Here is a 24,854-nt window from a genome sequence, read left to right as displayed (position 1 = left end):
TCTTTAATTTCTTTCAGCAGCACTTTGTAGTTTTCAGTGTACACATCTTTTACCACCTTGGTTAAATTTATCCTAAAATATGTTATTCATTTTGATGCTATTGGAAATGAAATTATTTTCTTAACTTCCTTTTCAGATTGTTCATTGTGAGCATATAGAAACACAACTGATGTTTGTGTGTTGATTTTGTATCCTACGATTTTGCTACTGAATTTTATTTATTGGTTCTAAGAGGGTTGTGGTTTTTCATGGACTCTTTAGGATTTTGTACATGTAAGATCATGTTGTCTGTGAACAGAGATAATTTTAGTTCTTCCTTTCCAATTTGGATGCCTTTATTTCTTTTTCTTGCCTAATTGCTCTGGCTAGGACTTCCAATACTTTGTTGAATAGAAGTGGCAAAAGCAGGTATCCTTATCTTATTCTTGATCTTAGAGGAAAAGCTTTCAGTCTTTCACCTTTGAGTATGATGCTACCTATGGGCTTTTTCATATTTGACCGTTATTATGTTGAGGTAATTTCCTTCTATTCCCTGTTTGTTGAGTGCTTTTATCATGAAAGAGTGTTGCATTTTGTCAAATGCTTTTTGTACATCAATCAAGATGATCATTTTTTTCCTTCTCTCCGTTAATGTGATGTATTATTACATGGATTGATTTTCATATGTTGAAACATCAAGTCTGCATTCCAAGAATAAATCCCGCTTGGTCATAGTGTATGATCCTTTTAATGTGCTGTTGAATTCAGTTTCCTCATATTTTGTTGAGGATTGTGGTATCAGTGTTCATAAGAGATATTGGTCTGTAGTTTTCTTGTAGTGTCTTTGTCTGGGTTTGGTATCAAGGTAATGCTGTCCTCTCACTTCACCTTTTGAGTCTCAGCTTCTTCATCTCTAAGATGGAGATAATAATAGAACCCTGTTTAGAGCTGTCATGCAGATTAAATGAAAAAAATGCACACAAAATGCTTCAGCAGGGCCCAGTTCACAGGAAGCCCTCAAAATACGTTAGATGATGATAAGGATAATAATAATAATAATAAATAAATAACAGTTCATCTCATAGTTGGACAGCTCAGTAGGATGGAGCTTATACAGTCAGTCTGTATTAGCAGCAGGGCATCTGTCCAGTAGTAGCACTTAGCAATTTTCCAGGTAAAGGGAGCGAGTGATATTATAGGGCAGAACTAGGAAGCTGTCTCCTGGCCTAACACGTGGTAGAGGCTCACCCAATTTTGTGGAGTCATTTAAAACTTCCTGCTTGCTTTGATTTCTTAATAATGGCTTGACAGTTTTTGAGGAACTGAAAGTAGTGAAGCCTGGGAAGAGAAAAACAAAATGTAACACACAGAATTTCTCTCATTCATGGGTTATCAAATGTTCAGAGGACACAAAGATCAATGGGAATGGTGATGAAGATGATGTGGGTGACATTTTCCAAAGAACTAATGTGTTTTAATTTTTTTTAATACTTTATTTTTTTGAACAGTTTTAGGTTTACAGGAAATTGAGCAAAGAATACGGAGAGTTCCCATATATCCACCCCTCCAATACACACAGTTTCCCCTATTATTAACGTCATGCATTAGTGCGGTACATTTGTTACAACTGGTGAACCAATATTGATATGCTATTATTAACTAAGTCCATAGTTTACATTAGGGTTCACTCTTTACGTTGTACGTTCTTTCGTTTTGACAAACGTATAGTGACAAGTATCCACCATTACAGTATCATAAAAAATATTTTCACTGCCCTAAAATCCCCTGAGCCCCAGAGCCCCTGTGCCCCTGGCAAGCACAGATCTTTTACTCTCCTTATAGTTTTACTTTTTCCAGAATTTCGTACAGTTGGAATCATACAGTATGTAACCTTTTCAGACTAGGTTCTTTCACTAAGCAATATGCATTTAAGATTCCTCCATGTCTTTTTGTTATTGGATAACTCATTTATTTTTATCACTAATATTTCATTGTATGGATGTACCACAATTTGTTTATCCATTTACCTTTTAAAGCACATCTTGGTTGCTTCCAGTTTTTGGCAATTATGAATAAAGATGCTGAAGCACGTATCCAAAATAAATGAGTCTTCATGGATATAGAGAACAGACTGTGGTTGCCAAGGGGGAGGGGGTTGGGGGAGAGATGGAGTGGGAGGTTGAGGTTAGCAGATGTAAGCTGTTACATATAGAATGGATAAACAACAAGGTCCTACTGTAGAGCACAGGGAACTATTTTCAATAGCCTATGATAAACCATAATGGAAAAGAATATTTTAAAAAGAATGTATATATATGTATAACTGAATCACTTTGCTGTACAGCAGAAATTAACACAACATTGTAAATCAACTACACTTCAATAAAATAAATAAATAAACAAAAATAAATGAGTCTTAAAAGTCAACAATAAGAAACCAAACAACCCGACTTAAAAATGGGCAAAAGAGCTGAACAGACACCTCACCAGAGATCTACAGATGTCAAATAAGCATATGAAAAGATGTTAAACATCATATATCACTAAGGAATTTCAAATAAACATGAAATATCTCTTCATTTATTTAGACTACTTTGATTTCTTTCATCAACATTTTGTAGTTTTCTTCATATACCTCTTCATATAGCTAAGTATTTTGTTAGATTTATTCCTAAGTACTTCTTTTTTTTTTTTTTTTTCGTGCTAATGTAAATGGTGTTGTGTTTTTAATTTCAAATTCCACTTGTTCATTGTTGGTATATAGGAAAGCAATTGACTTTTGTATATTAATCATGTATCCTGCAACCTGGCTATAATTGCTCACTAGTTCCAGGAGGGCTTTTTGTCAGTCCTTTGGAATTTTCTGCATAGACAATCATGCCATCTGCAAAATGGGCAAAAGACCTGAACAAACACTTCACCAAAGAAGATTTTTTTTTCCTTCCCAATCTATACATCTTTTATTCTCTTTTCTTGCCTTGTTGCATTAGCTAGGACATACAGTACAATGTTGAAAATGAGTGGTGAAAGGGGACATCTTCACCTTATTCCTGATATTAATTGGAAAGCTTCTAGTTTCTCACCATTAAATATGATGTTAGCTTTAGGGTTTTTATAGATGTATTTATGAGGTTGAGGAAGTTCCCCTCCATCCCTAATTTGCCAAGAGTTGTTGTGGTGGTTTGTTGGTTTGTTAGTTTATCATGGATGGGTGTTTAATTTTGTCAAATGCTCTTTTTGCATCTACTGATATGATGCAATTTCTCTTCTCTACACTGTTGATGTGATGGATTACATTAATTGATTTCTAAATGTTGAACCAGCCTTGCATACCTAGAATAAATCCCACTTGACTGTGGTGTATAACTCTTTTTATACATTACTGGATTCAATTTGCTAATATTTTGTTGAGGATTTTGCATCTATGTTCATGAGAGGTATCGGCCTGCAATTTTCCTGTTTTGTAATATCTTTATCTGGTTTTGCTATTAGAATAAGTTTGGCCTCACAGAATGAGCTGGGAAGTGTTCTCTCTTCTTCTATTTTCTGGAAGAGATTATAGAGAACTGGTATCATTCTTTCCTTAATGTTTGATAGAATTTACCAGTGAACCCATCCAGGCCTGGTGATTTCCACGTTGGAAGGTTATTCATTATTGATTCAAATTCTTTACTAGATATGAGTCTATTCAGAGTATTTATTTCTCCTTGCGTGAGTTTCAGTAGATTGTGTCTTTCAAGGAAATAGTCCACTTCATTAAGTTATAAAATCTGTGGGCATAGAATTATTCATAATATTCCTTTATTATCCCTTCAGTGTCCATGAGATCAGTAGTGATGCCATCGCTTTCATTACTGATTTTAGTAATTTGTATCTTCTCTCTTTTTTTCTTGGTTATCCTGCTAGAGGTTTGTCAATTTTATTGATCTTTACAAAAACAAAATGCTCTTTATTTTGCTGATTTTCTCTGTTGTTTTCCTGCTTTTTATCTCATTCATTGCTTCTTTTCTTCTGCTGTGGTAGGCTTATATTGCTCCTCTTTCTCTAGTTTCATAAGGTGGAAGCTTAGATCTTCTTTTCAAATGTGTGCCTTCAATGCCATAAATTTCCCTCCAAGCACTGCTTTCACTGCATCTTGCAAATTTTCACAGGTTGTATTTTCATTTTCATTTAGCTCAAGATAAATTTTTATTTCCCATGAAACTTCCTCCTTGGCCCATCTGTTATTTAGAAGTGTGTTGTTTAATCTCCAAATATTTGGGGATTTTCCAGCTGTCTTTCTGGTATTGGTTTCTAGCCTAATTCCGTTGTGGTCTGAAAACGTACTTTACATAATTTCTACTCTTTTAAATTTGTTGAGGTATATTTCGTGGCCTGGAAAGTGGTCTGCTTGGTGAACGTTCCATGTGAGCTTGAGAAGGATGTGTGTTGTTGTGGGATGAAGTTGCGTGGTTGCCAGTTAGATCCAGATGACGATAGTGCTATTCAGTTCAACTTCATTCTTACTAATTTTCTGCCTGGTGGATCTGCCCATTACTGACAGAGGGCTGTTGAGGTCTCCAGCTACCATGATGGATTCATCTGCTCCTCCTTGCAGTTCTATTGGTTTTTGCCTCCCATACTTTGATGCTCTATTGTTGGGCACATACAATGAAGGATTGTTATGTCTGCTTGGAGAATCGACCCCTTTATCACTATGTATCGCCTCTCTTTATCCCTGATAACTTTCCTTCCTCTGAAGTTGGCTCTGCCTGAAATTAATATAGCTACTCCCACTTTCTTCTTGTGTTTCAGTATTTTAAGTGCCAGAGTGTTTGGTAGGAATTTGAAAGGCACAGTCATTTGAATCAGGCAAACCTGGGAACAAACCAAGCGAGTCAAACTGGCTGACTGTGGGCACACTTAATCATTCTATGCCTCAGTTTCCTCATCTAAAAAATGAGTAACTATCGGACCTACTGTACAGCACAGGGAACTATATTCAATATCTTGTAGTAACCTGTAATGGAAAAGAATCTGAAAAAGAATAGATATTATATATACGTATAACTGGATCACTTTGCTGTACACCTGAAACTAACACAACATTGTAAATCAACTATACTTCAATAAAAAATTAAAATTTTTTTAAATGAGGAAGTCTCCCTTTGAATTATTGTGAAGATGAAATGGGATAATGCAGTAAAGCACTTAGCAAATTTCCTGGCATTTGTGTAATTGCACATAATGTGTAATTAATATATTCTACTAATATATGCAGTTATATTATTATCTATTCATATAATATAAGCTATTATATTATTAATATAAGCTATTGGTTATAATTATATTGTGGGACGTTAGTATAGGTTTCTAAGTCCAAGTGCACTCTATGAAAGTTGGATGAGGCACTCTGAGAAGAGTAACTTAGAAAATAATTGCAAAGTCTCAGGCTGGGGTGGATGGCTCATAGGCAGTGTCCTGAGAAGACAGAAGACTTCACACGTGCCCTGCAGCCCATAGTACAGGGCACCGGGGCCAGGGGGAATGTGATATTTCCTCCCTGGTGCCGAGTTCTGCTCATTCTTCTTACTAAAGTGGTTACACAAGAGGTTTCTGACTCCACTGACAATTCACTGTCTGGGGTCTCCCTCTTTTGGGGGAAATGTGGTCACACTAGGGCCCCTATTGAAAAATAGATCATCTTTGGTTAGATAAATTCTGATAAGCTTTTAAGAAGCAACAGTAATAATTAATCACATGGGAAAAACCTTCATTGTACACCAAGGCTTTTAAATGTAGTTATAAAACTATGTTTTGTGGTGTGAGCTCAATTGTGTTTAAACTTTTTAAAAAGATTGTAAGCATAGAAAAAAGACTTGGAAGGATGTGAACCATCGTGTTCACAGTGCCTGCCTCTGGGGGACGGGAGTCTAAGTGATTTTAATGTCTTTGTGTTTTTCTCTAGTTCTCATTTTCTGCATTATTACAAAAAAAATGTTATTTTAAAAATGAATAGAACAAACAAAAGAAAACAACAGTTATTACAAAACCTCCCCTTAACTTTAACACTTGCAGTAAATGGACAGTTGTCACTTGCCAACTGACCCTTCTGGTTTGTGTTGGGCCATTTCTGCTGTCTTGCCATTCAGGACAACCAAAAGGATACTTGCATGGGATCAGAGAACTACAAAGTGGCCAATTCCCCCCGAGTTCCCTCTTACCTCTGTGTTGCCTGACGCCCTACCCAAAAACTGGGCATCTATCCTGGGTCTGCTGTCAGGGTCTGGTGACCCTCCACTCACTAGCTGTGTGGCCTTAGGCAAGTCACTTCACCTCTCGGACCCTCAGCATCCTCCTCTTAAAATGAGGATTGCAGTGACCATCCAGCCAGATGAAGTGGTTAGCACATTGGGGCACCCAGTGTCAGTGGCACTAGTAAACATTAGGGCCCCCCTTGTTATTCCTGTTTTCCTGGCTCTGACTGTCCCCCTTCTCCATTTCAGTCTGCAGACATCGACAACCATCACGCGCTCATTGAATATAATGAGGCCGAGAGCAGCTTTGTTCTCCAGGACTTCAATTCCCGCAACGGCACATTCGTCAACGGGTGCCACATTCAGAACGTGGCTGTGAAGCTCTTACCCGGTGACATCCTGAGGTTTGGGTCCGGAGGGCTGACCTATGAACTGGTCATCGAAAACCCAGCCTCGGTGAGTCCAGGCCCTTGCGGGGTGGGGGTGGGGTGCAGAGGCGCCGTGTTGTATCACCTTCCGTGCAGCCTAGGGCTCAGATACGGCCACAGGTGGAGTTCGTCTGGAGCGCGTCACTCTGCTTTCGCGATTCCGCCAAGTTCAGACCCATCTCGTGGGTGCCGGGGGAGAGCGAGTCCTCGCGCCCTCTTCTGGGCATTTCGTGGAATTACATGCAAGAGTTGCCTAGCGACCAGCCCGGAGCGAGAGCATTTTCCTGAAAAGTGAAGCTTGGCGAGGGGAGGTGGAAAGCAGATGTGTGCTTTTGAAGATGCAGAGATGGATGCTTCCCTTTTAGGCAGATCAGTGCTCTACAACTTCCTAGCTTTGCGACCTCGGCCAGGGTACTCTGCATGCCTGGGTCTGGGTCTTCTCAGCGGTGCAGGGCGTTGAGAGAGTATCTATGTGTAAAAAGTCAAAGTCTCTGGCGGGAGTAGACGCTCAAGGCCTGATAGCTGTTATCACACCGGATCAGAAAGGTTCCCGGGATCAGGACCTAAAGTATGGCCCCAGGTTAAGCGGAACGTAACCCAAAACTCGCCCAGCAAAGCTCAGTCACAAGAAGTGTCTGGTTCAGTAGGGAGGAAGGATGGGGGCTGGTTAGCGACACAGTCCTGGGTCAGAACCCCAGCTCTGCCACTGGCCTACTCGGTGTGCTCTTGCACAAACCATCGGACCCCTCGGAACCTCGGTTTCCTCATCTACAAAATGGGGCCAACGACAGCAATGACCTTGCAGGCTTATCTCGAGGGCTAAATGAGACGGTTATAATTGTAAAACTCCCAGAATAATGCCCATTCGTGGTGAGCACGCAATTAATACCTGTCATGTGTGTCCCAGAGAGACGGTGTGTTAACCTCACTCGCCAGCACCGAGAACGCTGCATGGACTGAGACCTCCGAGGCTTCAAATCCTTTCTGGGACGAGGCTGGGTATAAATGAACAAAGTTTAGAGAATCTAGACAGAATCCTGGGTTGTGGGTCCCCTAGGCAGCCCTAAATACTCACTCAGAGAAGACCGGCAGCATCCCTCAGGCTGCAGGGCCCGTGACGCCGCATCCACCATGTTTGGCTTTGAAAATCTGGGGCAGTTTTCTCCTGCGGCTGCTCAGACCCCTTTTCCTCCTTGGACCAACATTAAAGTGTGCTCACTCGTGGGATGCACTGGGGTCCACTGGCCGCCCTGAGGAGGGGCTCCTGACCCAGCAGGTGTTGACCTGATCAGGGACTCTCAACCTGGGTTCTAAGGATCCCCCTCGTCAGAACCACGTGGGGAGCAAACCAACAGTGCAGGTCTGGGCTTCACCCCAGGCCTGAGGACTCATAGTTAGGATTCCCAGATGAAATACAGGACACCCAGTTAAATCTGAATTTCAGATAAGCAACAAATAATTTTTAGGTACCGGTGTGGCCCAAATATTGCAAGGAACCACTTATGCTAAAAAAATTATTTGGTGTTTATCTGAAATTCAGATTTAACTGACACCCTATAGTTTATTATGTATTTATTTATTCATTTATTTATTTATGCGAAATCTGGCAACCATACACATCCTCCCTGGGAGAGGGGCCTGGGAATATGCATTCTCACAAGCTCCCTGATGATTCTGATTCCCAATAGTAGGGAAACCCAAATTTAGAATCGTTTGTATGGAACACTTACAGAATTTTTTAGGGATCAAAGAAAAGGGGATTTCAAACTCCCAAGCCTGAAAATCCAAGTTCGCAAAGTTTGATTCAATGTGCCCCACCATGTCTGATTACAAGAATTTTTCAGGAGTGTTCAGTAAAATTACAGGTTCCCAGGCCCCCTCCCTGGGAAGTTCTGACTTTGTGGCTTCGCCCGTGGTGGGAAGAAGAGGGGGAGCAGCAAACAATATCTGCATTTTTTTTCTTTTTTTTTTTCCTACAAAGATAGTTATTGAAATATTATTTATAGGGGCATAACATTTGAAACCTAAATTCTCATCAAAAGGGGGCATTGTTAATAAATTATAAGGAGTTCGTTTATATATGGAATACTGTTCTGCCTTTTGAAAACACAGCTTTATTGAGATATAGTTGACATGCAGTAAGTGGCACAGGTGTAAAGTCTGTGAGTGGATGGGCGTTGACATATGTGCACGCCTGGGAAGCCACAGCCACAATCAAGGCAGCGAACAGCTCCTTCATCCTCCAAAGTCTCCGATCACAGCATGTGTTGTTTGCTTGCTTGCTCTTAACAGCTTCACTGAAGCACAATTTACATAACAGAAACTTCACCCATTTTAAGTGTCAGTTCAGTCAATCTTAATACATTTATGGAGCTGTGCAGCCAACACCACAACCTGCTTTCAGAACATTTTCATCCATTTCTATCACCCCAGACCTCGGAGAAACCTTGGAGGTACTTCACTTGGGGGTTTGTTTTTAACTTTTCATTTTCAAAATTGTGGTAAAATACACATAAAATGTACCATCTTAACCACGTTCAAGTGTACAGTTCACAGTGGCATTAAATCTATTCACGCTGTCGTGCAGCCGTCACCCCCATCCATCTCCAGAACTTTGTTCATCTTCCCAAACTGAAACTCTGTGCCCATCAGATAAAACCCCCTGCTTCCTTCCTCCCCTCCCACCGTGCTTTCTGTGTCTGTGAATTTGACTATTCTAGGTGCCTCATATAAATGGAATCTTACATTGTTTGTCCTTTTGTGACCATCTTATGTCACTTAGTATGATGTCCTCATGGTTCATTCCAGCTGAATAATATTTCATTGTATGGATTTTGTTTATCTGTTCATCCATCCATGGCCACTTGGGTTGCTTCCACCTTTTGGCCATTTTGAGTAAGTTTGTCACGAACATGGGTGTACAGATATGGAATGGGGACTTTATTTGACAAGGTGCTTCTTATATAATTGTGGGAAACAGTGCTGACGACCTCTAACCTTGAGTAGATAAGACGGAAGAAGATGCTTTGTAAGAGCAGCAGGAGGAATCACTGACGTGAACAGCTAAGCGATTCACCTGCTTTCCCTTATCTCACGCTCACAGCAACCTATGAGATGGGCTCTCCCGTGATCCCCATTTTACAGACAAGGAATCCGAAACTCAGAGAGGTTAAGTAATTTCCCCAGGGCCACACAGCTAGTCAGTGCAAATTAAACACGATCCCCACTTGCGGAAAAAGGAGGGGAGAAAACCATTTAGCCTGATGCTAGCTGGAGCAGTAGCCTTGACTGGTTTTCACACAGAGGAAAGCATACTCTCACGGTCACTCGAATATACACGGATTTTTTCAATTCTTATTCAGTACACGCACTTGCACGTTGCTTCATTCCTCGGGTGACTGCAGGCAGCTGCACAAGTGTTGCCCTGGCCTGGGCCCAGGGCACTTTGCAGGACTCTCCCCAACCCCATCTTCTCAAAAGTGCTCTCTGCCGGGGCGTCCCCAGCTTGAGAAGCTTCCATCCGTGACGCTCTTATTCATGGAGGGGCCCTTTGCAGGGCCCGCGTGAGGGCGGCCTGTGAACTGACTGACACGTTGCTACAAATTCCACTTCCTGATGACCCCAACCTGCTGGCTGTTTAAAAGAAGAGAAAGAGGGCTTCCCTGGTGGCGCAGTGGTTGAGAGTCCGCCTGCCGATGCAGGGGACACGGGTTCGTGCCCCGGTCCGGGAAGACCCCACATGCCGCGGATCGGCTGGGCCCGTGAGCCATGGCCGCTGAGCCTGCGCGTCCGGAGCCTGTGCTCCGCAACGGGAGATGCCGCAACAGTGAGAGGCCCGCGTACAGCAAAAAAAAAAAAAAAGAAGAAGAGAAAGAAAGAGGGGAAAAAGGGAGAGGTATTGAAGAGCATCCCTCATCAAATATTTTGAAGCCCAGTTTTTCTAAGAAGTTCGTGGCCGTCTTGCTTCCAGCATGTTCTTGTTTCCAATTGATTTTGGGGTCCCTGGTGAGGGCGCTGTGTTTCCTCCTTGGGTGGAGTTTCCACGGGGGACTGCCCTGCTGTCATACAGGTTAAGTATGATGAGAACTTAACCAACAAAGAGTTCCCAAATGAAAGCACTTATTTCAGGTTTTGTGGTGACCATAACCAATAGAGGAGGGTGTGACAGCATTTTATTGGGGGAGGGGGGTGAGGTGCGGGGCGGTTAGGAATCCAGATGTGTTCGCAGGTGTCACAGTGGTTAGAGCACGTGCCCTGAGGTCAGGCTGACTCCAGCGCCGTCCCAGCCCTGTACTGGCTTTTATACTGGACGTGCACAAATCATCTGCCTCTCAGAGCCTCGGTCCCTACTCCTGTAACAATAGTTCCCACCACCTTGAGGGACCGTGGTATTCAGTGGGCAAAGTACGTAAATTGCTTAGTCCAGTGTCTGGCACCTAATAAGCACATGATAACCCTCAGCTTTAGAGTCAAGCAGACCAGCATGGAGCAGCCAGGATGCCTCCTTTGTACGTGTCCTTCTGGACAGGGGAACCTCCCCAGACCTGCCCCCACTAGCACATAAATACATTTGCAGATAAATTACCCATAGAACAACATACAAGATGGAAAAATATAAAGAAAAACTCTTGTTTGACAAAGTACACTGGCAGCCAGGATGTGCCCAGGACCATACTTTGTAAGTCATAGGTATCTCATCAAAGTATTAGCTAGGGCTGCCATATTGCACAACTCCAGGGTCACCATTCACAACGTGGTCCATGTGGATGGTGCCCACTGAAGCTATGCAGGACATAACCCGCAGGGCCGTCTGCAATGCCCTGAAGCAGCCGTTGATTAATACCATAGAGTCTTGGCACCAGGCGTGGGAAATTGAAGTCATAAGGTCAGGTGTGCCTGCCGTATCGTGGGTTTTGTTTGTTGTTGCCTTTATTCGTGCTTTCTGAGCTCTGGGAAAGGAGGTGTAGAAACAAGCTGTGCTAGTCACAGAGGCGCCATTCTTACAAGGCAGCTGAGTAAGGAAACCCACGTCACCCATATGTATAAATCATGTCTTTCTCTGTTCTGAAATACGGCAAAACGGAGGGAAATGGCCAGAATGAAATAGGAAGCCAGGCGCCACAAATGACGTGCCGAGTTGCTCCATGAGGGGGTTGACAGCTCCTTGGCAGCAGCCCCCATCCCCATGATAGCCTGTGTCTGGCCTTCCCTGTAGCCTGCTCTGCCCTGTTCCCAGTCCAGCCAGACTCTCCCATGTGTCTCCTGGATACTGTCTTCTGTCCCTGCAATGTCATGACGTCCTGTCTTGCGAGAAGAGCGCCCTCTGTCGGCCAATATTCCTTGCTGCTTTAATGGGGAAGCTCTGCAGAACACAATCGAGAAAGCAAGGGCTTTGGAGTTTGATGGACCCAAGTTGAAATGCCAGCTGCAACTGACTTTACCTTTCTGAGCTTCAGTTTCCAATTTCTTCCAAGGAGCTACTCGTTAATCCCAGGTCCCCTTTCCCCCTTCAGTTTTTTTTATAGAGGTCCCTGGGACCACCCCTATCATGGCATAAACTGAGGCTCAGAGAGTTTCAGCGACTTCCCCTAGGTTAGGCATCAGTCATATAGATCCAGAGCCAGGATTAAAAGCCAGCTCTCCTGAGTCCCTTGGAGGCTTTTCCTAATAGCACGAAGCATCGTGGGGCCGTGAGAGCCCAGGCAGGTCCTTCACTGCCCAGCGGTTAAGGAAGGTCTTGCAATTCCCAGTCCAACCTGCAATTTCACACGCTGACAGGGGATGATTCATTATGTGGGTAAAAACGAAGAAACTGATAATAGAAGAAAATGCATTTTCAGTTATCTGGCTTCCTTGCTTGTTGGGTTGGCTCCACTAACTTTTTTTTCAGCTGCACCAACGCAGGATCTTAGTTCCTCAACCGGGGATCAAACCTGCACCCCCTGCATTGGAAGCGTGGAGTCTTAACCACTGGACGGCCAGGGAAGTCCCTGGCTCCACTAACTTTTTTTTCTTTAATTATTTATTTTATTTCTTCATTTCTGGCTGCGTTGGGTCTTCGTTGATGCACGCGGGCTTTCTCTAGTTGCGGCGAGCGGGGGCTACTCTTCGTTGCAGTGCGCGGGGTTCTCATTGCGGTGGCTTCTCTTGTTGCGGAGCACGGGCTCTAGGCGCGCGGGCTTCAGTAGTTGTGGCACACGGGTTCAGTAGTTGTGGCTCGCGGGCTCTAGAGCACAGGCTCAGTAGTTGTGGCCCATGGGCTTAGTTGCTCTGCGGCATGTGGGATCTTCCTGGACCAGGGCTCGAATCTCTGTCCCCTGCATTGGCAGGCAGATTCTTAACCACTGTGCCACCAGGGAAGTCCATCCACTAACTTTTTACCAGGGGTATTGCTGCCGTTCCTGGACAAATTCAGTTGCCCCCTTTCTTCTTCTTTTTTGATGATGATGATAATACCTGATGGCTAATGTTTTATGCTCATTTATTATGGACCAGGAAGTGTTCCAAGCATTTCATGTACACTATCTCACCCACTTCTCACAGACTAAGAAGTGGCTGTTATTATCCCTATTTTTTACAGACAAGGCACAAAAATAACACACTCATCAGGGTCACAGAGGAGGAGCAGAGCAGGGAGCTGGACCAGATTCTGTGTAATGCCAAATCCCAAGTTCTTAACCAGAGGTTGGCAAACTATGGCCCAGGGCCAAATGCAGGCCATCTCCTGTTTTTGTAAAGTTTCATGGGAACACAGCCATCCCATTCATTTCAGTATTGCCTATGTTGTCTGCTCCAACGGCAGAGTTAGCTGGGCAGATCATATGGCACTCAGGGCTGGAAATATTTACTGTCTGGCTCTACAGAAAACGTTTACCAGCCTCTGCTTGTAACACTATGCTGTACTGCCTCTTTCATTTTACTTGGTTTCTGAAAGAAGAACTTAAAGTAGAGGGGGGAGCTGGGGAGAAAGAACTCACTCAGATTGAGCCTTACTGTGTGCCGGGAAATGTGCTGGTTAATAGCTTAAGTTTACTGAGGAATAAGAAAAAACAGACAAGCTGGAAAAATAAATTTTGAACAGTCTTTTCAACACCTCTTTAAAAAAGAGCTGGAAACATGTGGTTCTAAATATACATACGCATATATATGCATTTGCATATATAGTAATAATATAATTACATTGACATGTATCTGATAAATATACTAGACGTGAACATATTATATACACAACAGGTGCATATTATAAATGTTACCTGTTTCTTCAACTGGAAAGTTTTCTTTTAAAACTGTGAAATGTCGGGAATTCCCTGGTGGTCCAGTGGTTAGGACTCAGTGCTCTCACTGCTGAGGGCCTGGGTTCAATTCCTGGTCAGGTAACTAAGATCCCACAAGTGCAGGGCGAGGCCAAAAAACTAAATAAATAAAACTATGGAATGTCTTCCCTGGGTCACTTTTGAAGCAGAAATTTGGGGTTTGTAGCCTGAAGCCTGCTGTAGCTAGAGAACTACTTGTCTGTCAGAGTCTCTCAGCAGCGTTTTACTACGTGTCTTATGATCGGTTCCTTGGTCTTAAATCGTTCTTCTCTGGAGACGCTGCTTTACTTGTATACGTTTAAAGGTACCTTTGGTGCGTGATTACAGTCTGGTGGGTTTTATCTGCGCGTGTCATTACCTTTAAAACAACTTTCATTCCGAGTACGTAGTGAGGCTTACGCTGAAGTCTCCATAAGCATACTGTCCAGGAAATCTTATCGTTTGCAAGTGTCAGAAAACCAACTAAAACTAGCCCAGGCAAAAAAAAAAAAAAAAAAGCTCATGTAACTGAAAAGGCCGAACGCTGCAGCGTAGGCCCAGCTGGATCCAGGCGCCCAAATCATGGTCAGGAATCTGACTCTTTCTTCCCTGTTAGCCTCACAATCTCAGAGAGACTCTCGCCTCCCCTGTAGGAAAGTGGCCCCCAGCAGCCCCGGCACCCTACAAAGTAGCCGTTCCAGGGAGAGAGCCAGCATCTTCATTGGCAGTGGCTTGGATCATGGGGCTTCCCCTGAACCAATCACTGAGGCCAGGGGCAAGGAGTGTGCTCTGATTGGCCAGGCCTGGGTTATGGGCTCACCCCTGGAGTGGAAGGGTCAGAGTTATATGGACTCGGGATTGTCAGGGAAAGGGTGTCTTCCCCGCAAAAAATTAAGGTGCCCGTCCAGAAGATGGAAAAAAGTGGATGCGGGGTAGGCAAAAACAAAGAAGATGTCCATGACATTAGGAAGCATTCCTATTGCCTAAGTGGAACCTTCCTAACGGGATTTGCCACTAGGGATCTGGGGGGAGGAAAATGACGAATAATCCACTTTTCCATTGGAAAAGTCCCAGGCCAGTCTCCAAGGAAGCAGAGTTGCTCATTTCTCTCCTCTGGTGAACAGGTGTGATGAGAAGCTCAGAGTCGGGGCCTTAGTTGTCCATGCCCAAGAAGGGTGGCGTTTCCACGTTCCTGGGACCTCTGAATAGGGCCCGTTCTTGAGGAAGATGTGGCTTTACTGTACCCGGGGTTGAGAAGCCGGCAACTGAGTGAATGACCAGAGACCATGGTGCCCTTCACAACAAAGCCTCTTTCTGGTCAAGCTCTGTCATCTCCTACCTGACCTTGTAGGATTTCCTCTACCCTGTGCTCTTACAGGTCCCGTGGGGACCTACTGATGTGATGAGAAATCCTGAGGCTGGGCGTTTTATATCAAAGGCGATTTCCCGAGACCAGTGAAGTGGAGGGCATGGGGCAGCAGACAGCCTCAGGCTCGGCATCTGCAGCAAAAACTCACACAAAAGGACCCCTGAGGCTGTGTTGTCACCAGATGTCTACAGACGATGCAGATGACATCAGGGGAGGTGGAGATGGGAGCACGGGCTGAACCCTTAGCATCCTGCTGAGACAGAACCCAGACCCGGCCAGGAACCGGGCCGCTTCCTGCTTCCTCTGGCAGACCACACCCTTTGTTACCAAACCAGAACCACATTGCTCCTTCTCTTAACTTAGTTGATGATCATTCATTCATTCATTCATTCATTCCATCTCTCAATCTGGCAAGACCGAATTGGAGTAGGCCAAGTCTAGGAGTAGCAAAAGCTATTTGCAAAAATCCGGCTGTTTTCTCATTAGATTCTATTTCCCATTTTATGGACTGACCAGGAAGCTGATTAGAACTTGAAAGGAAAGGAAAAACCGTAAGATTGAAGATTTACAAGAAAATGGGGGCTGGGAAAAACCCAAACAAATGACTTTTCTGAACAGCTCAAAGGGACTTAATTCTTTTAAGTTCCAAAACCTAAAAATAATGTATAACTTGGCGGTTCTGTGTTCTAAATGTATAATCCTGATTTCTCACACTGAAACCCCGTACATAATTTACCCTTTTCTCTGAGTTACGGTGACACCCCGGGAGCCGTTGAGATAAAGGCCATTTGTCCTGGCACCAAGTAGCCTCCTCTCCTGGCTTCTGAGATCTACTGGCCATGTTTTATAGTCTCCATTCTGTCTTTCCAGGTCCATGGCTCCTCCATGCTGCGGTCCGTGTGCCTACTTGGCACCATCATCCCTACCCCCCAGGCCCTTCCAGACCTCCACATCTATGTATGTTAAATTCTTCTGTATAGAAGACGGTCTCTTCTCCCTCCTTTATGTATTTACTCCCTAATGTATCTATGTCAGTATGGACTCATGTATACTTATTTTACACTTTGAGCTATAATCCAACACTCATTAACTATTTCATCGCTCAAATTCTTCCAGCCTTGGCCACTGGGAGCTCTTTCAGGTTGGTTGCTGTGTCCTTGAGCATCTCCCCACCTTTTCGTTTTGGGCACTTCCTTACTCTCCGCTGTTACAAGATGCGCCAGGCTTAGCATGTATTTTCCCCATCCCAGCCCCAGAATCAAAGTCCTTTTTATTTACACTCCGTTTGCCAACTGTTCAGCTCAGTCAGCGAACACCTACCATGAGTAGCAGGCACTCTGCTGGGCGCCAGTACAGCCAGTGATTGGCTGGTAAGTATTTAACGACCAGCTCTCTGGAATAAAGTACATGCATGCATAGCATAAGGTTTACTGATATAAAGAATGTGTAGCGGGCTTCCCCGGTGGCACAGTGGTTAAGAATCCGCCTGCCAATGCAGGGGTCACAGGTTCAAACCCTGGTCTGGGAAGATCCCACATGCCAAAGAACAACTAAGCCTGAGCGCCACAACTACTGAGCCTGCGCTCTAGAGCCCGTGCCACAACTACTGAGCCCGCGTGCCTAGAACCGATGCTCCCCAACAAGAGAAGCCACCGCAATAAGACTGCGCGCCGCAATGAAGAGTAGCCCCCCGCTCACTGCAACTAGAGGAAAGCCCGTACGCAGCAACGAAGACCCAACGCGGCCAAAAATAAATAAATAAATTAAAAAAAAAAAAAAAAAGAATGTGTAGCCCAGTCTTTCCACATAACAAGAAATACAGTACTCTTTCTTGCAAATTCTGTATAGCCAGCTGAGTCTCACAGAATGTTTTCATTGACTTTAGCTGAACTCTTGTATCCACAGCCAATTTCTCATTGCAGTTGACGAATGAGAGAGTTCCCGACCTGAGCGCTGGTGGATATTTGGGGATATTTTGTATTTATGAATAATACAAGTGAAAAAAGAAAGACGTTAGAAGAACATCACACATTCATCAGTGACATGAGTGACTTTTTTGCTGCATCAGATAATAATTTTCAAATACTGGAAGAACGTTTCCCCAATTTTTTGTTCTATTCATAACATAATGGCTAAGACACAACATGCTTTTGTATAATCTGCATTGTTAACGTTTTCTCCATTACCGTCTTAAGTCTAGGCAATCAACAAAACAAACAAACCAAAAAAAATCAAGCTCTACATGAACCACCATTATTAAACCTATTTGTAAAAGTTTCTAAAAATCAAGCCCTGATTTATAACATTTCCTGATTTCTATGGTGTAATACGCCCTCCACGGTCAATTTCAAGCTCCCAATGACACATCCCTGAATACAGAGATGGAAAGAGAGGTGTGGTAACACATCACTATGTAGCATTTCCAACAGACACATATAGTAGAGCGAAATAACCTCAAGAGCATAGGTAATAATAAAATAGAGTAAAATAATTAGGAAGGGGTGAGTTAAGTTTGTATCTCCTTTGTTTCTGATATAATTTAATTGTAAATTTATGTAAGTTAATTCTTATTAATAGCTGTGTTTATCAACCAGTTGGCAAAATTCCTGGTCATTTAACAATCGGTTCTCTGGGCGGGTACCAGCTGGCCCCAGCACTCCTCTGGTACAGCAGTGAACATACCACAGGTCTTCCCGGATGGAGGCTGGGGTCCTCTGAGCTGCTTCCAGGGCATGGCATGTACCAGATGAATAACACATCCATAAGACAGTTGTCAGTGTTCCTAGAAAATCCCATTTCTAAGTAGCCCATGCGATGTCTTGTGGTTTTTCACACCATCTAATGCTCATTTCCTTTTTTTAACTTGGAAAATATCCTATCGTTCACTAACCAACCATCTAAGATCTGTTTGTGAGTATGGAAAGCAGGTAATAAATCATGACTTCGAGTAACCTAAAAGTCCTAAGAGCACAGGTATTGGAGTCAAATAGTGTCACCGCTTCCTGGCTGTGAGACCTTGGGCAAGTCATTTAACCTCTCTGAGCTTCAGTTTCTTAATCCACATAATGAGGGGTAAAATGCCTCCTCCAAGATTATTCTGGAGATCAGATGAGACCACATGCGTTAAGTACCCAGCAGAGTCTGTGGCACATCTGTGGCTTCTCTACACAGTGGCTCATAGCCGTTGTATTGTCCACAATTACTTACAAATGGCAGAGCACATAACAAGCTCTCCAAGGGCAAGGTTTAAGTTCCCACCTTCTCTGCAGGCTCCAGGGCTTCCTGGCAGAATTCACGTGTACTGTAGGCACTCAATGTGCAAACTACCTTGAATTTTTTTTAGGGTCTCCCATTCAACCTACACTCTTTACAGGGTTAGAAGCAGATATTGGAGACATAACACAAAGAACAAGTAGATAATATGAAAAAAAATGGATAGTGATTTCTTGAGTAAATCATTGACCCGTGTTTATTAAAGCTAATATAAATTCAGCCGTGGATGTGGTCATGGTTAATCCAGGTGGTTGACAACCTGCTATTTTAAAGGTAGTATGGAAAGGAAATCAGGAGTATAACATATGCTACCTCAAAAACAAAACAAAAAACCCAACCATGGCAACATACCATATAGTCAGAGAACAGACACAAAGAAAGAGAAAAGGCATTAGCATGTATTTTTAAACTAAAGTTTCTAAAATCAGACTTGGGGACTTCCCTGGTGACACAGTGGATAAGAATCCACTTGCCAATGCAGGGGACACAGGTTCGAGCCCTGGTTCGGGAAGATCCCACATGTTGCGGAGCAACTAAGCCCGTGTGCCACAACTATTGAGCCTGCGCTCTAGAGCCCACGAGCCACAACTATTGAGCCCGCGTGCCCCAGCTACTGCAGCCCATGCGCCTAGAGCCCACACTCCGAAACAAGAGAAGCCACCGCAAGGAGAAGCCCGTGCACCACAACGAAGAGTAGTCCCCGCTCGCCGCAACTAAAGAAAGCCTGCACGTAGCAACAAAAACCCAACACAGCCAAAAATAAATAAAATTAAATCTAAAATAAATAAATAATGAAAACAGACTTGTCGATAACTGACCTTGACCCCATGCTTCCTGTACAGCCCAGAGCTGGCTTTTGATGTGAGTCTTTTTCTTATGTTTGCTTTTCTCCCTGCCTGTTTCGTTGTAGTTACCAGCAGCAATTTCTGAGAAAACCTTGACCTTCCCTGTGATAGAGCAAGCCGGCAAACTAGAGAAAACCAGCTTTAACCATCCGACTAAAGCTACCCTCAACCAACACACTTCGGAGAAAAAGAAAAACCCAAATTTCATTTTTTAATTTTTAAACCCGAAGAGCTTGGAGTCTCTGCTACATTTACACATCTTTCACTCCTTCCCCCAGGGGCCCTATCGTTCGGGCCCTATGTGCGGCAAGCGACAGAAACCAGCTCTAGCCGGCCTCAGGGATAGAGCCCTTCAGGGTAGCACCCCAGCCAGGGCTCAAAACCAACTTCCTTATCTTCCCCATCATGTTCACAGCAGCACAGTTACAATAGCCAAGAGGTAGAAACCACCCAAGTGCCCATGACGCTTAATGGATAAACAGAATACACTCTAAACTGTATGATGGAATATTATTTAGCCTTAAAAATGAAGGAAATTCTGACATGTTACAACACGGATGAACCTTGAGGACATTATGCTAAGTGAAATACACCAGTCACAAAAAGACAAGTACCATGTGATTTCACTTATCTGAGGTACTTGGTACTTAGAGTAGTCAAATTCATAGAGACAGAATGTTGGTCACCACGGGCTGGGTGGCGGAGGGAATGGGGAGTTGTTGTCTAATGGTAATAGAGTTTACATTTTGCAAGACGAAAAAGTTCTGGAGATCCATCTCACAGTAATGTGAATATACTTAACACCACTGAACTATATACTTTAAAATGGCTAAGATGATAAATTTTAGGTTGCAGGTTATTTACCACAATTTGAAAAATAAATAAACAGCTTCCCTCTCTCCATGTCTGGGCTCTGCTCCCTCATGCTGGCTGCATTCTGAAGTTCCACCAGGTCACTCCAGATCCTGGTGTCCAGCCAAGTCTTCTTGGGTCTCCTTGGCTCTGATTGGATGACTTGCCCCACCACTGAACCAATCAGTATGGCCAGGGAGTGTGATTGGCTGATTGCTTAGCCCCACCCACAGCAACGGGCCAACAGATTGGGAGGGAGATTCCTGGAATTTCCAGAAGAGCCGGGTGGGTTGTGGCCTGTCCACTACAGCAGTGGACCACTTGAGGCATGAGATATGACCACTCCCTTTAGCACCCTGGCAGTTAGTGGGCAGTGAGGGACATCTACCTGAGCATCCCAGCACAAAAGGGATTTCCTTGGGCTTCCCTGGTGGCACAGCGGTTGAGAGTCCACCTGCCGATGCAGGAGACACGGGTTCGTGCCCCGATCCGGGAGGATCCCACATTCCGCGGAGCGGCTGGGCCCGTGAGCCATGGCCACTGAACCTGCGCGTCCGGAGCCTGTGCTCCGCAACGGGAGAGGCCACGACAGTGAGAGGCCCGCGTACCGCAAAAAAAAAAAAGGGAATTCCTCCACACTACCTGTGGTCTCTAGATTTGTTTTCTAGCAGGCGGGGGTAAAACATATTCAAATTTCCCCCTTCCCACCTTCAGCCCTTTCATTCGATAAATCTTTATTAAATAGATGAGGAAAGGTTATAGGAATGATTGAGGCAAGACAGCCCCAGAGGAGAGGACGGGAAGGGATAAGATGGATGGAGAAGTTAGTGCAAGGCAGGAGCAGGACACCTCAGCTTCTGAAAGAGAGAAAGGAAGAAAGCTTAGGTGGAGACCAAGGTGCCCACACTGGAGAGAAATTCGAATCTTCACATAAGGTAATAGAGTTCTGGAACACTGCCAAGTCCGTTCCTGAAACAGGTTTCAACGGGGCCAGTGTCATCATAAATGCTGGGCCAGGTGTCGCCAGGCAATTGGAGTTTGATTTTCCTGAACAATATTCTCCCTGACTCCAAAAACGTCTTCAGGGGAATTCACCGGATTCTTGACTTGGCTGGGAAAGACTGTAGCTAAAAGACTGGTTTGGGAACCTGAGTGAGTGGAGAACCTTCCTCTTGAATACCATCCAGCTGGAGCTATAGGAAGTTCTGTCTGCCAGCGCTCCTATTTCGGAAGCATTCTGTCCTGTTTCTCATTATGTGTCTCCGGTCTGCAGAAAGCGAAACGTGACCCGCCACAGGCAGCAAACCTTTGAACTTAGCTTCTTACTTGAAAAGTGTGTTTTTTTTCTGCCAAGAGACTGTGGGCGGGAGGGGGGGCAGAGAAGGGAGAGAGAGACAGAGAGGGAAAGAGCTTTCCAGAACCCCAGTCCCACCACCCTCTCCACCACCACCTGAGCTTGGTGAATTCCTTAACCTCTCCATGCCTCATTTGTAAGCTAGGAATCAGGAGAGCTCCTCCCCTGCAGGGCTATTGTGAGAAATCAGTGAATAATTACAATAAATGGTAGCATTCACGATGTCACGGTTTAACCACTAGGCTCGGGGTGGGACGGCCACAACAGCATTAACCAAGACAAAGCCAGGTGTCAGCACCTCTCAGCATTTGCTTCTCCCGGTTTAGATGGATTTTGATGTGCTGTCTGTTGAAAGTAGCTACAGACATTTTCCGCTGGGTCAGATGAAGAAAGGTTCCCTCGATAGATGTTTATGGAGCGTCTGCCAGGGATCAGATGTGGCAGATGTTGAGGATCACAGGTTAATGAGCCAGTTGGGGTGCGAGCCAGTTGGGGTGCCGGCCACCCCAGAGCTCTCGGCTTCGGGGAACAGACGGAATGGGAGTGCCAGAGAGAGACACAATGTGGATGCGTGTGTCCTGGAGAGCTGAATCTCGGAGATGTGTTCCTTCATTCTTTCAACCAGTATTTAAGGACCTACTCTGTATGTGCCAAGGGTGTATTCTAGGAGCTGAGGATACGGTGCTGAGCAAGGTAGACAAAAAGCTCTCACCCTCGAGCTCAGAGGTGGCGTTCTACCCGCTCAGACGCTCAATACCAGACGCTCACTACCACATCTGTGATCCTGGGAAAGTCACTAGGTCTTGCTCAGCCTGGGGCTCATCACAGAGCATCAGGGGTATTAAATGAGGTAATGCATGCGAATCTTTTGACTGGGTGCCTGGCACGAAGGCTGCACCCAATAAATGGTGGTGCAATAGTGTGCAAGGTGACCCACGGTGGGGACCACCATCCCAAATTTGGGGAGAGTCTGGGAGGGCTTCCTGGGAGAAGTGACTTATACGCTGAAATCTAGGGCAGCAATTATGTCGCCGGGACAGAAGGGTGAAGACCACCTCAGCTGCTGGTAACCTCCCCTGACCCTCTTGTCTGCCCCTGCAGGTCTCCTTCCCATGGGTGAGGGGCCCAGCACCTTGGCCAAGGCCACAGCCACCTCGGGCCACCCAGCAACCGAACCAGTCACCCTCACCACCACAGACCCCCTTCCACCCGGGCATCTGGCCAGCGCCAGTGCAGAGGAGCTGGTCCCCGGGATTCCCCGGGCCCCCCATGGTCCCACCTGCCTCCCACAAGCGGCCCGTGAGTGCCAGCGGGAAGATGTTCTCCTTCGTGGTGGACAGAGCCGCCCACAGGGTTCCCATCATCAAGCAAGGTACTCATGGGCGCTTCCATGGCAGCTTAGGGGGTGGGCTTTTGGCTAGGAGGGTGGGTCTCAGGTTCTGCTTTCCCCTTTTCTTAAAAAACAATTTTTTATTGAGGTACAGTTGATTTACAGTGTTGTGTTAGTTTCAGGTATGCAGCAAACTGAATCTGTTAAACATATACACGTATCCACTCTTTTTTAGATTCTTTTCCCATATAGACCACTACAGAGTAATGAGGAGAGTTCCCTGTACTATCCAGTAGGTCCTTCTTAGTTATCTATTTTATATATAGTATTGTGTATGTCAATCCCTCTCTTCCAATTTATCCCTCCCCCCTCTTATTCCCGGTAACCATAAGTTTATTTGCTACATCTGTAACTCTCTCTCTGTTTCGTAGATAAGTTCATTTGTACCTTTTTTTAGATTCCACATATAAGCGAGATCATATGATATTTGTCTTTCTCTGGCTTTTGCTCTCTGATTCTGAAGTAGAACATAATCAATTGTGAAAAAATTGGGATAAGCAGAAAGTTAGAAAACAGTCAAAGATAAGCTGTCACCCTTATCACCGGAATTCTCCCTGTTGACTTTTTGGCACAAACTCCAAGACTGTGCTCTGCCCGTCTGCACACGTCAGTACCTCTGTGGTGAGTGTGTGTGTGTGTGTGTGTGTGTGTGTACGTATATATGAATATATATGAATGTGTGTCAGAATCTAAATTTATATACTTCGACTCAGATGTACAGACACATTGGTAACTGAAATCCCTCTTGCCTTAGGAGGTTTTTAAATATTTTATTACCATTTTACAGGTTAGAGGAGACTGAGGCTTATGGAGAAAATTACTTCTCCGGAGGTGATATATTCAATCTAATCTAATCTAACACTTTTCAGTCAAATTTAAGGCTGGTTATCTCAGTGACTGTCACTCACAGCCTGGTCACTTTGGGGACACACAGCCATCAGGGTTTCCTTCTTCCCCTCTCCCACCCCCCCCCAGAAGGCCGCATGGCGTTTGGGGAGGAGACTTCCTGTCTGTCACCATCCTCCCGGCCTTGCCAGCCTTACTGGCAGAGTAGCTGGGTGGACTTAGTCCCTGGCATGATTCCCAGGTTTCTTCTGTGGCCACTGGTGTGAAGGTCCCATTCTCTGTTTTCTGCGTCCCAGCCCCAGACCCCTCTGAGTCCCCAGGTCTCTCGATGCCTCCACACCCTTCCCTGGTCTCACTCAGGACCACTCACCTAGTCACCTCCCTCAGCCATTCAAATAATAGTTATTATTCTGGGCTTCCCTGGTGGCGCAGCGGTTGAGAGTCCGCCTGCCGATGCAGGGGACACGGGTTCGTGCCCCGGTCCGGGAAGATCCCACATGCCGCGGAGCGGCTGGGCGTGTGAGTCATGGCCGCTGAGCCTGCGCGTCCGGAGCCTGTGCTCCGCAACGGGAGAGGCCACAACAGTGAGAGGCCCGCGTACCGCAAAAAAAAAAAAAGTTATTATTCTGAAATATACAGACTAAGGAGCAAATGAAAGGTATCTCTGCAGTTTATATCATCATCATCATCATCATCTAAGGAACGCTCATGTACCTACCACCCAAGTTAAGAAATTACTCAGCCATTTCCCCCCAGCATTTTAATGTGAAAACTTTCAAACATACAGCAAAGCAAAAAGAATTTTACAGAGAACAGCTCTCCTCCTAATTCTACCGCTAACACTTTGCTGTACTCTTTATTACATTTCTGTCTACCCATCCTTCTCGTCCTGCATTAATCCATCTTATTTTTTGATGCATTTCAAAATAAATAGCACACATCTGTAGTCCCCCCCAGATGTTTTAGCACATATACCATTAACTAGAATTC

The 24,854-nt window shown here is 44.7% G+C and overlaps 1 protein-coding gene across 1 annotated transcript in view; it reads left to right on the top strand.

The window, feature by feature from the left end:
- FHAD1 (forkhead associated phosphopeptide binding domain 1) overlaps positions 1-24,854 on the top strand; it is a 136,569-nt gene that overhangs the window by 18,309 nt on the left and 93,406 nt on the right. Inside the window, exons 3-4 of the mRNA XM_030877800.2 lie at positions 6,465-6,671; positions 22,730-23,000. Coding sequence (XP_030733660.2) covers positions 6,465-6,671; positions 22,730-23,000 — 478 coding nt within the window. The remainder of the gene's footprint in view (positions 1-6,464; positions 6,672-22,729; positions 23,001-24,854) is intronic.

Source organism: Globicephala melas, chromosome 1 (genome assembly GCF_963455315.2).
Source record: "Globicephala melas chromosome 1, mGloMel1.2, whole genome shotgun sequence".
Lineage (NCBI taxonomy): Eukaryota > Metazoa > Chordata > Mammalia > Artiodactyla > Delphinidae > Globicephala > Globicephala melas.
Note: the sequence above shows the minus strand (reverse complement) of the source record. Positions and strands in the feature narration are given on the sequence as shown.